Source organism: Diaphorina citri, unplaced genomic scaffold (assembly GCF_000475195.1).
Source record: "Diaphorina citri unplaced genomic scaffold, Diaci psyllid genome assembly version 1.1 scaffold2183, whole genome shotgun sequence".
Lineage (NCBI taxonomy): Eukaryota > Metazoa > Arthropoda > Insecta > Hemiptera > Psyllidae > Diaphorina > Diaphorina citri.
In genome coordinates this window covers 8,811-25,572 of record NW_007379608.1, presented here as the reverse complement: position 1 = coordinate 25,572, position 16,762 = coordinate 8,811, and the positions used below count along the sequence as shown (strand labels likewise).

General features: G+C 39.8%; 2 protein-coding genes across 2 annotated transcripts; both read right to left on the bottom strand.

The window, feature by feature from the left end:
- Positions 1–664: 664 nt before the first annotated feature.
- LOC103518410 (tyrosine-protein kinase transmembrane receptor Ror-like) lies at positions 665–3,807 on the bottom strand. Its single transcript, XM_026830209.1, has 4 exons — positions 3,532–3,807; positions 2,669–2,678; positions 1,097–1,402; positions 665–742 (listed from the first exon to the last, which is right to left on the bottom strand). Exons 1-4 carry the CDS (start codon positions 3,798–3,800, stop codon positions 665–667), a joined length of 663 nt encoding a protein of 220 aa, XP_026686010.1. The 5' UTR covers positions 3,801–3,807.
- Positions 3,808–5,333: 1,526 nt separating this feature from the next.
- On the bottom strand, positions 5,334–15,111 carry LOC103518409 (inactive tyrosine-protein kinase transmembrane receptor ROR1; the record flags this gene model as incomplete). Its single annotated transcript, XM_026830208.1, is given in 9 exon segments — positions 5,334–5,636; positions 6,170–6,475; positions 6,970–7,179; positions 7,702–7,843; positions 8,086–8,247; positions 9,011–9,354; positions 13,875–13,986; positions 14,485–14,609; positions 15,039–15,111. Coding segments are annotated over 9 exon segments (1,726 nt in total), but the record flags the coding sequence as incomplete, so codon positions are not given.
- Positions 15,112–16,762: the final 1,651 nt, after the last annotated feature.

The window sequence follows — 16,762 nt, the reverse complement described above, 5'->3', positions numbered from 1 at the left end:
TTTTCCTTTAAAATATTGTGCGCGGATGTAATGTAAAATAATTACTCATAAACGCTATTTAATCTCCAGAGAATATTTTAAACGGATTTAATTGTAGCGTGATCTACTTGTCTGGCTGGGGGACTATAAACAGGGAGTATACCAGCCTGAATTTCCCTTGCTAAAGAAATAGCAAAGGTTGAGAGGGAAGGGCATCCACTCGTAAAATTTGTAGCCAAAACCAAATGTCAGCCCAAAGCGATCACCCTAGTTAGGGCTGATTGAGAGGCTGACGAAAAACGCCGACCCCGTCTGTACACGGGAAAAGGTGAAGAAAAAGAAGAATTGTGAGCGTGATCTGCACATTTAATGCTTTCTAAATAAATGTTCAAGAGCAGTTTCTTTTCGGTGGTCAAAATTGACCCATACAGCCCTTTTATATATCCACTGGTTACCCTGCTTTCTAATTGCAAATGTTTCAGCCCAGCCGTTTCCTGAACCGCCTCCTAGTTCCCAATGCTTCCAGGTTCGAGCTTTCGCGACCTTGTTATACGGGGAAGGTAGTCTGACGACAAGCTGAGCGTCGTGGTCTGCGGCGCTGGCTCCGGCCCATTGCCTTAGCCTGGCGTGTAATCTCATGGGAACTGGGGACGACGTACGGGTACCTCATTGCCCAGCAATTCCATCATTGAGGGAGTACATACGGGGTGGGACAATCCTCGGGACCGCGGAGCATCTGACGAGACCGGATCATCTCGATAACCTGCCAATAACAGGGTAGCAAAATGCAGATATTATTATCTTATATTATAAAAAAAAAAAATATTGATTAAAAAAAAAAGTATTTAAGGCCACAAATCTGGGGAAGGCGTCCAAGAGCTCTCAAACGTCTAACACGAGTTAATACTATATATCCCACTGTTTTACACTTTTTTATAGGACTTAAAAGTGCCACGTACCTTACTGTTTGGTATTGGTATATATCCAGGAAGGAATTTTAAGTGATCCAAGAAGGAGGAGTTTTTAAAAACTCCTGTTTGGATCATTAAAAATTCGCACATTAGTTAAATATCTCATTAAGTCATTGGTGAAATCCACAAATAGATTAAATTCTCACCTCTTGGTTAGAATACCCATAGTATGGCTGCAGTCCGTAGCTATAAACCTCCCACAGTACCACGCCATAGCTCCACACATCTGACTCCGTGGTAAACTTCCCATACAGAATACTCTCCGGTGGCATCCATCGTACGGGTAGTAAGCTCTTGGACTGGATGCGGTAGTAATCTGACGCATAGACGTCGCGGGAAAGGCCAAAGTCGGAGATCTTGACGGTGAGGCCGTCACCGACTAGACAGTTCCGCGCGGCGAGGTCCCGGTGTACGTAGTGATGGGAACATAGGTAGGCCATGCCGGCAGCCACCTGGAAATGGTGTTGGAAGGGGTTGATGATATGGATTAAACATAAAATAAATAAACAAATCCAATAAATACACTGATACAGTCTGACGTGACTTTGTAAAGATTCTTCTTGAAAAGAACACCAATAAAACGTATAGTCTTCACAGTTGGGGGAGGTTTTTTTCTTTCTTTATTGTTTATTCAGACAAGTTTCACCATTGCTGGCAACATCAGTGTAAAAATTGCCCATAAGAAAGGAAAAAGCTTTTTTTCTTTTTTTGAAGCCTTTTCCCTTCTGAAGAGTACAAGTTACTGCTATTCTTCTTTTCAAATCCAATAAATGTCCAACCATTGATCGCAGGACAAGTTTCACCATTGCTGGCAACATCAGTGTAAAAATTGCCCATAAGAAAGGAAAAAGCTTTTTTTCTTTTTTTGAAGCCTTTTCCTTTCTGAAGAGTACAAGTTACTGGCATTCTTCTTTTCAAATCAAAAAAATGTTCAACCATTGATCACAAACGTTGAATAAAGTAGGCCAAATCCGATAAGACCTCCGTTGTTACAGTTCCCTCTATCAAATATCTTCTTTTTATGAGCTGCAAAACCTGTGCTACAAAAGACAAAAAAGAAGACATTTTTTGTTTTTGCAATAAAAAAGTTAATATATTTTCACGGTCAAATAATATGTTCACGTGTTTTTCAAAACATACAAAAGAAAGTGTTACAAAAAATGTTGAACTTATATACATTTTCGTTGATATTATAAAATCAATTTATGAATACGTCTTGCTATTAGAGATGTCTCGTAAAGAGTGAGTGAGTTACAAAAAAAGAACTACTCAGTGAACTACACAGTCAGTAAGTAATATCCGAACTCCCTACAAGTGTAATGCCCGATCTTACCACAGAGAGGTTTCAGGTAATCCAGAGTTCAAGAAATACTGGTCTGTGTAAATCAAATGGGTGACGTCAAAGAAAACCCTTGACACTGTGTTAACTCTCAGGTTGTGGTTATGTACCGGGTTGGGGAAGGCAAGGTTGGTAAACTTGCCTTGTTTTTCAGTTACCACTCCCATTCCAAATTGTAGAAACAATATCCTGTCTCACCTAGTCCGAGCTCAACCCGGTACATAACCACAACCTCAGTGGTAAGATCGGCCATAAGGAGCTGAAGAGTGAGTCATTGACTGAGTAGTTCACTGAAAAGAGTAGTTTTAAAACTCGCTCACTCATTACAGATTTCTATTTGGGAGTACGTAGGATCGACCTAGCCCTTGCTTATAAATACCTGTAAAATACTGTAAATTCACAGAAGTACATCATACCAACATACACAAAATGATGATTCACTACACTAGGTATCTACTGCGAAAAACCAACTTTATTATTATACATTTTATATTGGGGTATTTGTACAAGATGACAGATCTGTTTTTGGGACTTATAATGAAACAAATTGTACACTTTAGGAATAGGAAAAAGTTTTTATAAGCAGAAAAAACTTAAAAAAAAAAAAAAAGATAAGATTATACCTCGACGCCACTTTCGCAATACTTCAAGGCAGATTCTTTTACATCCATGCCATTCGAAGAACGGAAAAGTTTGATTAGAAAATTTCCGCCCTGGCCGGGATTTGATCTCAGCACCTCAGGGTTGAAAGTCAGTGCTCTTAACCATTCGGCCACAGAGGTGGCAAACTGAACTGTTCCTTGAAGGAAGTTAAAATAAAAATACCTGGTACTCTGACAGCAGTCGTTAATTAAAAGTAACCCAAATACCTAGCAAGTTTTTTCTGCTTTACACAAAAAAATAAATAATATACTTTTACACAAAACACACAATATTTCGACGAATTCAAAATAATACCACATTCTTTATCAAACTTTGGTACTTATCTTTAGTAAGAAAAACTGCGTTTGGATTTTTAGTGGCAATCACATTAAGTACCTACATACCTACTTTTAAATTAAAAACATTAAAACGTTCCTCCATTGCCATAGCCCAATAAACAGATCTACAGTTCTAAATTAAGGAAAAATTCAAGACAATAAAAGTTACTTCACTTCGGCAGTAATATGAAAAAAAAAAAAGAAAAAAAAACAATTTTTTTTTTGTTGACCCTAGGAATCGAACCCGGGACCTCTCTCTTACCTGACTTCACTCAGATGGAACTCCCTCACCAAACACGACTTGAGACTGGAAGCTTGACTCCCCGGCAGGAGTGCACTCAGCTCTACACTCCCCTCCTTCCCTTTCCCTCCCCCCTTCACCGGGGACAGTTTAGAAGTCACTCCCATGCTTCCGAGACGGGATTCGCGGGCTAGCTGTTTCTCCGAGCGCCTAGTGCAACACCAGTAGATGAGAAACAGCAGGAGGAGGATGAGACAGCTCCCCGCAGAGATGGCCAGGTACAGCCACATGTTGTCCACTGGTGAAACAGAGAGGATGCAATATTAATTAGGTGGGAAGGCCCTCTGGTTATTGTGAAAAATAACCGGTAAATGTGAGAAATAATGAGTTTTATAGAATTATTTCTTACATTTACCAATGACAGGCCTAAATGACCTGCGGGACCCCGAAGTACCCGGCAACCCGCACCTCAGGGGGCTGCGGGGATGAGATAAACACTGGGTATAGCGCGCCTGCTTTGTAAGCGAAAGGTTGCGGGTCCGATTCCTGCCCGGGGCGAACTTTGACCTTTCAACAGATTAAATTCATTCTCGGAATGACCGGCTTTCTCCAATCCTGCCCTCCCTCTCTCTTCGATTTCGGGACGATAAGACCTTCTTAAATCTTTTTTCAATGTATATTATTATTTATTATAATACCTATTATTGAATTATTATTGTATAAATAAATGGAAAGTATTGTTTGAAAAAAAAAAAAAAAAAAAAAAAAAAAAAAAAAAGATAAAGTTAGGTAGTACCTACACTTTATGTATGTACATAATATTATGTATATTATATATTTTGTTAAGCATAACTTCTCATTTCTTCACTTCGACAGATAAAGTTATAGCGATAGGATTCCTCTGCAGAAGATTGCGTTACCCAGGGTGCACCTCGTGGACCCGCAACTAAAGTTGCACCCCATTAACAATTTTTGCCGAACTACCTAGACCTAGGGAGCCTACACCTGCAGGCATACCTAGGGTAAAACCAAGTAGTTCGTAATCGTTATCACTGGAATGGAACTTGGAAGTCTTGGAATACCTGGATCCTGGATGGAATTGTGGTCCAATACCAGTTTCGTTGTCGCGAACAACAAGTTTAGTAATTATTTTATTAGAAAAAAAACACCCAGTTTAATTCACCAAGGTTAAATTAAATTTTAATGCATGTTAGTAAATATAGTAATTCTTTTACTATAGGAGGATTAGGAGATTCATCTCTAAAGGAAATTAGGAATTGCACGTCCCAAAATTGGCAATCTTGCAATGGTTAATGAAATTATCAGTCTTTTGATTGAAATAATTGTTTCGTTTAAAATATTGTGCGCGGATGTAATGTAAAATAATTACTCATAAACGCCCATTTAATCTCCAGAGAATATTTTAAACGGATTTAATTGTAGCGTGATCTGCTTGTCTGGCTGGGGGACGTTAAACAGGGAGTAGACCAGCTTAGTCTCGTTGGGGGACTATAAACAGGGAGTATACCAGCCTGAATTTCCCTTGCTAAAGAAATAGCAAAGGTTGAGAGGGAAGGGCATCCAGCCATCCACTCGTAAAATTTGTAGCCAAAACCAAATGTCAGCCCAAAGCGATCACCCTAGTTAGGGCTGATTGAGATCCTGACGAAAAACGCTGACCCGGTCTGCACACGGGAAAAGGTGAAGAAAAAGAAGAATTGTAGCGTGATCTGCACTTTAATGTCTTCTAAATAAATGTTCAAGAGCAGTTTCTTTTCGGTGGGTCAAAATTAACCCATACAGCCCTTTTATAATCCACTGGTTACCTGCTTTCTAATTGCAATGTTTCAGCCCAGCCGTTTCCTTCCCGCCTCCTAGTTCCAATGCTCCAGGTTCGAGCTTCGCGACTTGTTATACGGGGGAGGTAGTCTGACGACAAGCTGAGCGGGTGACAAGTTGCCTGGGGCGCTGGCTCCGGCCCATTGCCTTAGCCTGGCGTGTATCTCAGGGAACTGGGGACGACGTACGGGTACCTCATGCCAGCATTCCATCATGAGGGAGTACATACGGGGTGGACAATCCTCGGGACACGGGAGCATCTGACGAGACCGGATCATCTCGATAACCTGCAATACAGGGTAGAAAATGCAGATATTATTATTATTATAAAAAAAAAAAATATTGATTAAAAAAAAGTATTTAAGCCACAAATCTGGGGAAGGCGTCCAAGAGCTCTCAAAACGTCTGACACGAGTAATATATCCACTGTTTACACTTTTTTATAGGACTTAAAGTTGGCACGTTCCTTACTGTTTGGTTTTGGTATATCCAGGAAGGAATTTTAAGTGATCCAAGAGAAAAAAGTATTTAAGCCACAAATCTGGGGAAGGCGTCCAAGAGCTCTCGAAACGTCTAACACGAGTATATAATACATATATCCAGTGTTTACACTTTTTTATAGGACTTAAAGTTGGCACGTACCTTACTGTTTGGTATTGGTATATCTAGGAAGGAATTTTAAGTGATCCAAGAGGGAGTTTTTAGTGATCCAAAAAGGAGGAGTTTTTAAAAACTCCTGTTTGGATCATTAAAAATTCGCACATTAGTTAAATATCTCATTAAGTCATTGGTGAAATCCACAAATAGATTAAATTCTCACCTCTTGGTTAGAATACCCATAGTATGGCTGCAGTCCGTAGCTATAAACCTCCCACAGTACCACGCCATAGCTCCACACATCTGACTCCGTGGTAAACTTCCCATACAGAATACTCTCCGGTGGCATCCATCGTACGGGTAGTAAGCTCTTGGACTGGATGCGGTAGTAATCTGACGCATAGACGTCGCGGGAAAGGCCAAAGTCGGAGATCTTGACGGTGAGGCCGTCACCGACTAGACAGTTCCGCGCGGCGAGGTCCCGGTGTACGTAGTGATGGGAACATAGGTAGGCCATGCCGGCAGCCACCTGGAAATGGTGTTGGAAGGGGTTAATGATATGGATTAAACATAAAATAAATAAACAAATCCAATAAATAAACTGATACAGTCTGACGTGACTTTGTAAAGATTCTTCTTGAAAAGAACACCAATAAAACGTATACGGCCATGCCGGCAGCCACCTGGAAATGGTGTTGGAAGGGGTTAATGATATGGATTAAACATAAAATAAATAAACAAATCCAATAAATATACTGATACAGTCTGACGTGACTTTGTGAAGATTCTTCTTGAAAAGAACACCAATAAAACGTATACTCTTCGCAGTTGGGGGAGGTTTTTTTTCTTTCTTTATTGTTTATTGAGACAAGTTTCACCATTGCTGGCAACATCAGTGTAAAAATTGCCCATAAGAAAGGAAGTTATCGATAGTCTTCTTTTCAAATCCAATAAATGTTCAACCATTGATCGCAGCTGATCAATCTTCTTTGTATCAAACCCCACTATTTTTAACACGCTTACCTGTAGCGCAATGTGTGAGAAGTCCTGCTGCGAGAGCGGGGCTTGAACCTGCGACCCGCTGATGTCAGAGCGAGGACTCCTGCTCATTAGGAACTCATGTAGGTCGCCTCGTACCATAAACTCGAATAGCATACACATAGGTTCACCTGATAGACATACACCCAGTAGACAGACTATGTTAGGGTGGCGTAGCTCACTCATTAGGTCAACCTGGGCGGAATAAAGTAGGCAATTTATTAGAGTAGTTTAGCTGGGGGACTTTAAACAGGGAGCATACCAGCCTGAATTTTCCCCAGCTAAAGAATTAGCAAAGGTTGAGTACGAAGGGCATCCACTTGTAAAATTTGTAGCCCAAACCAAATGTCAGCCCAAAGCAATCACCCCAGTTTTAGGGCTGATTGAGAAGCTGACGAAAAACGCCGACTCCGTTTGTAGGCGGGAAAAAGCAAAGAAGAAGAAGAAGAAGGGTCGGGTTAGAGGAGGAGAACTATCGATAACCATCGATAGTTATCGATAACCATCGATAAGTTTGAAAATGTATACTACACATATTCAGTGTAAAACCCGTGCAGATACCAAACACGTCTACCGTGGTTTAGTTTCTCGATAGTTATCGATAACCATCGATAGTTATCGATAACCATCGATAAGTTTGAAAATGTATACTACACATATTCAGTGTAAAACCCGTCCAGATACCAAACACGTCTACCGTGGCTTAGTTTAAATTACCTCTCGTCGGAAGTCGCTGGCCGTTTTCTGGTTGGCATTTTCCTTCAGGGTCTTGATGGCGACCAGACTTGGACCTTCACTAGTGCAGACCTCTCCCTTGTACACTTTGCCGAAAGCACCTTCACCTAGCTCTTGTAGAAACCTGGGGAATGATAGGTACATAAAAATAAATAAATATATTTTTTCAAGAAGAAGAAGAAGAAGAAGAAGAAGAAGAAGAAGAAGAAGAAGAAGAAGAAGAAGAAGAAGAAGAAGAAGAAGGGTCGAGTTAGAGGAGGAGAACTATCGATAACCATCGATAGTTATCGATAACCATCGATAAGTTTGAAAATGTATACTACACATATTCAGTGTAAAACCCGTGCAGATACCAAACACGTCTACCGTGGTTTAGTTTCAATTACCTCTCGTCGGAAGTCGCTGGCCGTTTTCTGGTTGGCATTTTCCTTCAGGGTCTTGATGGCGACCAGACTTGGACCTTCACTAGTGCAGACCTCTCCCTTGTACACTTTGCCGAAAGCACCTTCACCTAGCTCTTGTAGAAACCTGGGGAATGATAGGTACATAAAAATAAATAAATATATTTTTTCTATTTTTTTTTTTTTTTTTTAAACTATAAAGAGTAAGAACAGCTTAACTCTATACACAAAAAGCCCAATCCGAGGCTTAGGTGTAGGAGCAAACAGCCCTAAAGGATGGGTTAAGCTAAAAAAATAAAAAAAGCTCATTTCTAAAGGGAATTTACTTAGTTACAAAGATGGAGTATTTCATTCCCGCCCGTTTGTATTTCATAGCAATGAAACAATCAACCAAAATCTTCGGAAAATTACCCTATTTCAGAAAAAAATACCCTAAAAATTACCTTTTTTTCAGGGAAAAATACCCAACGCAAATTTTTATGACTTGACTTGGACTCGAACCACGACCTACAGATCCGAAGTCCACCGCGCTAACCACTGAGGTTGGTTATGGGGTCGAGTGGATCAAGTACATCTCTCCATGTCTTCTGATGAAGTGTTTCGCACATCAAAGCATTTACCCCTTCATGTGAGTTGAATTACAGTTACAGTAGAACCTCGATGATTTCAACTAATTGGGACTGAGGGTAGTTGAAACCTCAATGGTTCTGTACAAAAGTTGAAATAATCGAATTTCCGTATAAAACAATCAAAATAGGGCCAAATTTAGTGCTACAAAAGAAAAAAATAGGGAAGAAATACCCTTTTATTTTGAAATTAAATAAAACAAACAAAAAACACGTCTTTGATATTGTTTTCTTTGTCATTAGTCTCATTATTTGAACACTTTCAATGATCTCTTCCTCTGATAAAGCCGGATTTCTTTGAAAGATAAGGAAAAACCCCGATTGTTGGAGATGAAATAATAGAGAGTTGATATAATGGAGGTTGAAATAATCGAGGTTCCACTGTAGTCGTAAAGTAACTTTCCGAGGCCTAGCAAGAAAATTACCTCACCTTCAAACACAGGTTCCAGCTTAGGCACTCCGAGCTGAAGACAGGCATGGCTCTCGATGGAATCATCCTCGGGTAAATGTTTGCAGTCTTCTATAGGCACGGACTGCCCGATGAGTGAGTGCCGCTTGGCAATGGCATACTCTATCTTGCACAGCTCGTCTTCAAGAAGCTCACAATCCTGTACAGAAACACCCCACGTTATAACCTCTTCTTGCACATTTTTTTTTAATAGACAAAGATATATTTTTTTTTTTTCTTGATGAAGGTATTATACCTACATTTTTGGAATCAGCTTGAAGAGAGCTTTCCAAAAATACCTACTTTGACCCCCCGGATGACATTTTTTTACTGGCATCATATGGCGTCGGCGTGCATGATAGGATAACTTCTCAAACAATGAATCCTGAGAACACAGCATCGCTCTAAATATCTGGCATCATATGATGCTTTAGTGCAAGAAGAGGATAATCACGTATGTTTACGGGAATAGTCCATAAGAACATGTAAAATGGTAACAATGGAGGTAGAAAGAAAATTATAGAGCAGGAGCTAGCGATGAGAAATTTACCTTATAAGGTACAAAATTTTCACATCCAGGGGAAAAAGGAGGAACCCAATTTACCATTGAAAACCACTTTAACTGGAAAAGTATAAGTTTAAGCGATAAACTTTTGAACCTTATGACTCTTATGAGGTAAAATGTTTTATCGCTAGCTCCTGCTCTCTTATAAAAGAGGATAAATTAAAAAGAGGCAGTTTGTCTTAGGAGTAGGACCAAAGAGTCCCTTTACCCACCATTATTCTGGTCATAATTTCCAACAATACGTATATTCAGGATGAAATTCCATACTTTGGCTGGGATTGAACCCAGGCTTTATGATTACCTACCAGGCAAGTGTATTTGACAACTACACCATAAAACTTTGTACCCTTATTACACCTGCTATGCAATGATATGCACCACCCACAAGGGCACAAAATAATTAATTACATTATGATAAAATTGAGAATTGCGAACTACGAAGTTATCCTAGGTATGCTATGCATGTAGCTCCCTAAGGCCTCATAGTTCATCAAAAAATAGGCATTAATTAGAAGGAGGGTATTTCTAATTAATAATATCGAGGTGACCCCGCTATTGCGCGGTCCCAAGCCAGGTGAAGAAACTTTCGAACCTTCCAATATAAAATCATGGTTAAACAGGAGTAAAGAGATGAGAAGTTATACTTAACAAAATATATACGTATACACAGAGGGAGGGGGTGCCTAAATGTCCTGCGAAGCCCCTAAGGACATAGTCGATCCCGCAGGGGGCTGCGGGAAAGGGATAAAGTTAGTGCGGATGTCAATGAAATACCGACTTGACTAGCTGTAGCTCAGAGGTGCGTCTGCCTTGCAAGTGATAGGTCGTGGGTTCGATTCCGGGGCTAAAAAGTACTCGATACTTTTTATTCGATATTTTTTTTTTTATTATTTATTGTTATTATTATTCTTTTGTTGATTAAAAAAAAAATACCTTTGAACCGCTTTTTAATTTTACTAGGTGTAACTTTTACACTTGCAACTTTTAATGTTCCATACTTTTATGAAACAGGCTACAAGTAACTACATCAGTATATCAAAGGTAGCTTCCTTGAACTCAACAACCAAACTGAGTTAAAATGAAGGAGGGATTCGAACCCAGAACCTCTCAGTTACCTGGCGACATATTCTTCTGGGTGGTTGAGCTGGGGAGTCTTTCCGACACACTGGAAATGATGAGAAGCAGAGAGAGGGAAGTGTGTATGGGACACATTGCTGTGAGAGATCCCTGGAATGAAGAAATAGATTGATTAGTATGAGAAACAAAAATAGATTGATTAGCAGACTTTAGCATGGATACCTGTTTTAAGAACTTACTTACCCACACCATTTCTCTTTAATTTATTCAACACCTAAAAATTCAATAATTCACTTACTGTGAAGCTCCAATGTCGATTCCGGGGCTAAAAAGTACTCGATACTTTTTATTCGATATTTTTTTTTTTATTATTTATTGTTATTATTATTCTTTTGTTGATTTAAAAAAAAAATACCTTTGAACCGCTTGCGCATTACTTCAAGGCACATTCGTTAACATCCATGACCGGAAAATTTCGGTCAGAAAATTTCCGCCCTGAGCAGGATGCGAACCCAGCAACTGTAGGTTTGAGTCAGTGCTCTTGACCACTCAGCCACAGAGGCGGGCTCGATATTTGAGTAGTATTGACATGCCGACCTGTAGATATTTTTAATGAGTTTTACGATCCATGATCTAAATCGCTTCGCTACTTATGAACTCCAAGTAATCTCCTAGGTATGCTATGCATGTAGCTCCCTAAGGTCTCGAAGTTCCGCAAAAATTAATTGCTACACGAGGGCCCCGCCGAAGCGGGCCCCAGGTTGGCGGATAAGGGGAATAGCTGAAGAGAAATCTGACAATTTAAAATCATGTGTAGAAGTAAAGAAACGAGAAGTTATGTATAACAAAATATATTCTACTCATAGGGAGGGGGCGCCTAAATGTCTTTAGGGCCCGCTAGTACCCGGCCTCCCGCGAATCAGGGGGGGGGATGCTTCTGTTCCGGGTAAAAATCTGAATTTTTAACCCATTTTTTTATGATTTGTAAACAAATCTGGCAACTCTAAATTTAGGGTGATTTTTGGAAGAATTTAGGGTATTTTTCGAGACCTTGGTGGTAATACTGGGAATTATAGTACCCCTTAATGGAGCAGTTGCAAATGGGCAAAAATTATAAATAAATGGTCGATTCCTATGTAAAAAGTTGGGAAAAATCCAAATCTGAGTTCAAAACTCTGAAAAAATACCTGTAAAAGGTCGAAAATTCAAGTTTTATTTTCCATTCTAATAAAAGAGTTCAAATATGTGTGACGTCAGACTTTACGTGGTCGATTCCTATGTAAAAAGTTGGGAAAAATCCAAATCTGAGTTCAAAACTCCGAAAAAATAACTGTAAAAGGTCGAAAATTCAATTTTTATTTCCCATTCTAATAAAAGAGTTCAAATATGTGTGACGTCAGACTTTACGCAGTTCTTTTTTTCGTCCGTTAATGGCGCCAGTATGCAAGCACACTAGCGTAGGAGCAGAAAGAACTGCGCAGAAACGTATGCGCACAAACACATTAATACGTTGCCTCCGAGGGAGCTTTGCTCGGGACATTTGATGTGACGTCTTTGCCTACGGGAGCGTATGCCGTGACGTCAAAGTTCACGATTTACCGGTAAAATTAGGTAGGTACAAAGGTATTCTTTAACCATGATCGAATAAACTACGGGCTAAAAAATTCCCGGAGGGACGGGCCCCGCTTGTTTCTTTTTTTTTTACTATAAAGAGTAAGAACAGCTTAACTCCATACACAAAAAGCCCAATCTGAGGCTTAGGTGTAAGGGCAAACAGCCCTAAAGGATGGGTTAAGCTTCTACGAAGATACACTGTTCTTGAAAAAAATAAAAAAAGCTCATTTCTAAAGGGAATTTGGTTACAAAGATGGAGTATTTCATTCCCGCCCGTTTGTATTTCATAGCAATGAAACAATTTCTCGGGATTTAGAAGTCGTAGAAGAAAAAGAAAAATTCCGTAGGTCCTCATTTTTCCTGCTCTATGACTTGAAACATCACCCAAGTAAGCGCAACTGATCTATTGCTATTAGCGAACTTCAAGTTATTACCCGGTGTGCCTTTTGGCTCCCTTAGGTCTTGAAATTCTTCAAAAAGTATTGCTACACTTTGTAGACACCTCACAGGCGGGTCCTCGTGAGGGGGTATAACAAAACGTATCTCAAGAAATGACATGAAATTGGCAACATTGTTCGTCTTAAGTTAAACTAAAGTTTAACTTTGGCTTTCATACATACGACGGTGAAACATCACGCAAGTAAGCGCAACTGATCTGTTGCTATTAGCGAACTTCAAGTTATTACCCGGTGTGCCTTTTGGCTCCCTAAGGTCTTGAAATTCTTCAAAAAGTATTGCTACACTTTGTAGACACCTCACAGACGGGTCCTCGTGAGGGGGTATAACAAAACGATTTCTTGCATACCTTACGGTAAAATCAAAAGTAAATAGAAGTGAAGAAACGGGAAGTTATGCATAACAAAATATAAAACTCTTCCCACCTAACAAAATAGGGAGAGGGCGCCTAAATGTTCTGCGGGGTCCCCCGCGCCTTAGGGGGCTGCGGGGATGGGACAAAAGTTAGTTCAATCAAATGCTTCTAGTTAGCCTTTGTAGGTCCTGTGTTTACTACTTGCGTATAGTGGTACTAGATGAGTACAAAAGATGTAACGTATGATGCGTTCATGACTACAATCTACCTGTTTGCAGTACTTGCATAGAAATATATTTTCGCAGTACCTACGTAGAAATATTTACATTGGTACCTACTGCGGAAAAATACCTCTGAAAAATTGGTCCCACAAAAAAGGAGGAACCCAATTTACCATTGAAAACCACTTTAACTGGAAAAGTATAGGTTTAAGCGATAAACTTTTGAACCTTATGACTCTTATGAGGTAAAATATCTTATCGCTAGCTCCTGCTCTCTTATAGAAGAGGATAAATTAAAAAGAGTCAATTTGTCTTAGGAGTAGGACCAAAGAGTCCCTTTACCCACTGAGTTATAATGAAGGAGGGATTCAAACCCAGAACCTCTCAGTTACCTGGCGACATATCCTCCTGGGTGGTTGAGCTGGGGAGTCTTTCCGACACACTGGAAATGATGAGAAGCAGAGAGAGGGAAGTGTGTATGGGACACATTGCTGTGAGAGATCCCTGGAATGAAGAAATAGATTGATTAGTTTGAGAAACAAAAATAGATTGATTAGCAGACTTTAGCGTGGCTTTATCCCACAAAAGACCAAGGGTTAGGTAGCACGCGAAAAAACTTGCTATTAGCGAACTCCAAGTTATTACCCAGGTGTGCCGTTTAGTTCCCTAATTCCCTAAGGTAAGGTCTTGAAAATCTTGAAATTTGAAATTCTTCAAAATTTTGATACTACACTACTTGCCGGCTAAACGGGCCATAGTTTGTGGATAATGAATAATGGATGAGACAACCTAACAATATAAAATTATGAGTATATATAGAAGTAAAGAAATGGGAATGAGAGATCCCTGGAATGAAGAAATAGATTGATTAGTATGAGAAACAAAAATAGATTGATTAGCAGACTTTAGCATGGATACCTGTTTCCAAGTTTTAAGAACTTACTTACCCACACCATTTCTCTTTAATTTATTTAACACCTAAAAATTCAATAATTCACTTACTGAGAAGCTCCAATCACTCCGAGAGCCTTGGCTAGTTTTGCTTCCAGCATGGCCTGTGTTGTGTTGGGTGATATGTAGACCATTTCATGCTTGAGTAAACTGTAGCACACTTCTCCTCGATAGGGCTGTGGAGAAGAAAATTATAGCATCCGTCAGTTGTTAAGCCTGCCATTCATGCCACTCAGACAGTCTGCCAGACCTATGTTTATCAGATCATTTTGAAGAGTGTGCTGGAAAAAGCTTGAGATCTAGGTCTGTACAGCTTCAGACCTAGGTCTGTACAGCTTTTACCACCACACACTACTTATGAACTCCAAGTAATCTCCTAGGTATGCTATGCATGTAGCTCCCTAAGGTCTCGAAGTTCCGCAAAAATTAATTGCTACACGGGGGCCCCGCCGAAGCGGGCCCCAGGTTGGCGGATAAGGGGAAGCACCACACACATTCCAACTGTCAGACAGATGGTCTGAGTATAAACAATACCCAATATAAAGAGGTCATCTGTATATGTAGGTACTTATTAGGCATTACATGAAGTCCAGTATGTAACTTACCTCACAGATGGGTTTAGATGGCAGTATCCTTGTATTGAGATCTCCATATAAATCAGCACCAGGGGGTAATATACTGCAACAAAAACAAAGTGACAGATAATTGGGTTATCATTAAATGATAAGCTAGCTTTTTTTGCAAAGACTTAGGTACTTAAGTGACATTCTTCAAGAAAGTTTCTTGAGATCATACAAAATAGTTCAGTTCTGAAAGTCCCACAAAATCACAGACCGCCAGCCTAGTTAGCTTAGTTGGTAGTGCGTCTGCCTTGAAAAAAAAGACAGTACTGACTTTATGTATGTACATAATATTATGTATATTATATATTTTGTTAAGCATAACTTCTCATTTCTTCACTTCGACATATAAAGTTATAGCGATAGGATTACTCTGCGGAAGATTGCGTTACCCAGGGTGCACCTCGTGGACCCGCAACTAATGTTGCACCCCATTAACAATTTTTGCCGAACTACCTAGACCTAGGGAGCCTACACCTACAGGCATACCTAGGGTAAAACCAAGTAGTTCGTAATCGTTATCACTGGAATGGCACTTGGAAATCTTGGAATACCTGTCCTCCATAGACCTCTGGAACGCACTCCCCCTACCCATCCTGAACTCACTCTCTTTCTTCTCCTTCAAAACACTTCTAGACAAGGCGGTCAGTGAAGGTCTCTTCAATCGTCCATAAAGCTGGCGGGAGGGTGTGTGTGTATGTGTGAGCGTGTGTTGAGTACTGTTGCCTTGTGTGTGCGTGTGTGTGCGTGCACTTGACTGGCATGGCCACCTGTCCTCCCCGTACGTAGCTCCTCAAATTTCACTTTAGTATCCATCACACCTCCATCACTAAGATCATCATAATTTACTCAACTCTATTTCTTTATTTTAATCTATTCCTCTTTTCCTCTTCTCATTATCATTATTATTATCATCATTATTGTTATTGTCATTTTTTTTTTCTTTTTTTTTAATTAAGCAAGGTCTATACTCTATAGTAATAACTAAGCATTGTACAATATTAAACCCATAAAATAAACGAGACCTTGTTTAGACTGCTGGGGTAAAGGGACTTTTTAGTCTCATTCGAGCAGGATAAACAAGGTATATTCTATTCTATTCTATTCTATTCTGTAGGTGATTCACTTGGACATTTGGCAGACAAAAAGGGAGAAGATTTCTAGGGGAATCACATGCTGGTGGGTTCCCGGCTCTGCTCTGGCTGGGTTAGATTAAATTGAGGAGGTGGGTAGCTTGTTGCCAAATACAGTCAAACCTGTCTAAGTGGGAATCCAAGGGACCGACAATTTTTTCCCACTCATCCAGGTTTCCCAGTTAAAAAGTGTCCCACTTAGAGAGGTTTCCATTTTCCTAATCCCACTTATAGAGGTAAATGTGAACACTGGTTTGGAGGAAGAGGAATATGTCATTAAGATACTATGCTTTCCTACAAATTCTCACTTACAGAGGTCTGCAGAAGGGTCCGGACCTAGGAAAATGGCAACCTCTCCCACATACAGAGGCTCCGGACCAAGTATCTAGAAAAAGTCATTCCTACTTACTTATAGAGGCTTGATTTTCCCACTTAAACAGGTTTTTGAGTAAAAAATGAAGGGGCCATATTTTTTTTTTATTTAGCCCGTAGTTTATTTGATCAGTACCTATGTACCTACCTAATTTGTTTAATATTCAGTTTATTATTATTCTTGATTTGATTTTTCGATTTTAC

What these genes read in the sequence shown, in the direction of transcription:
- LOC103518410 (XM_026830209.1), bottom strand. Translation starts at nt 3,800, where the DNA reads ATGTGGCTGTACCTGGCCATCTCTGCGGGGAGCTGTCTCATCCTCCTC. An exon ending in ATGGGTATTCTAACCAAGAG is followed by an intron (nt 743 to 1,096) that starts GTGAGAATTTAA and finishes TGTTATTGGCAG; the next exon opens with GTTATCGAGATGATCCGGTC.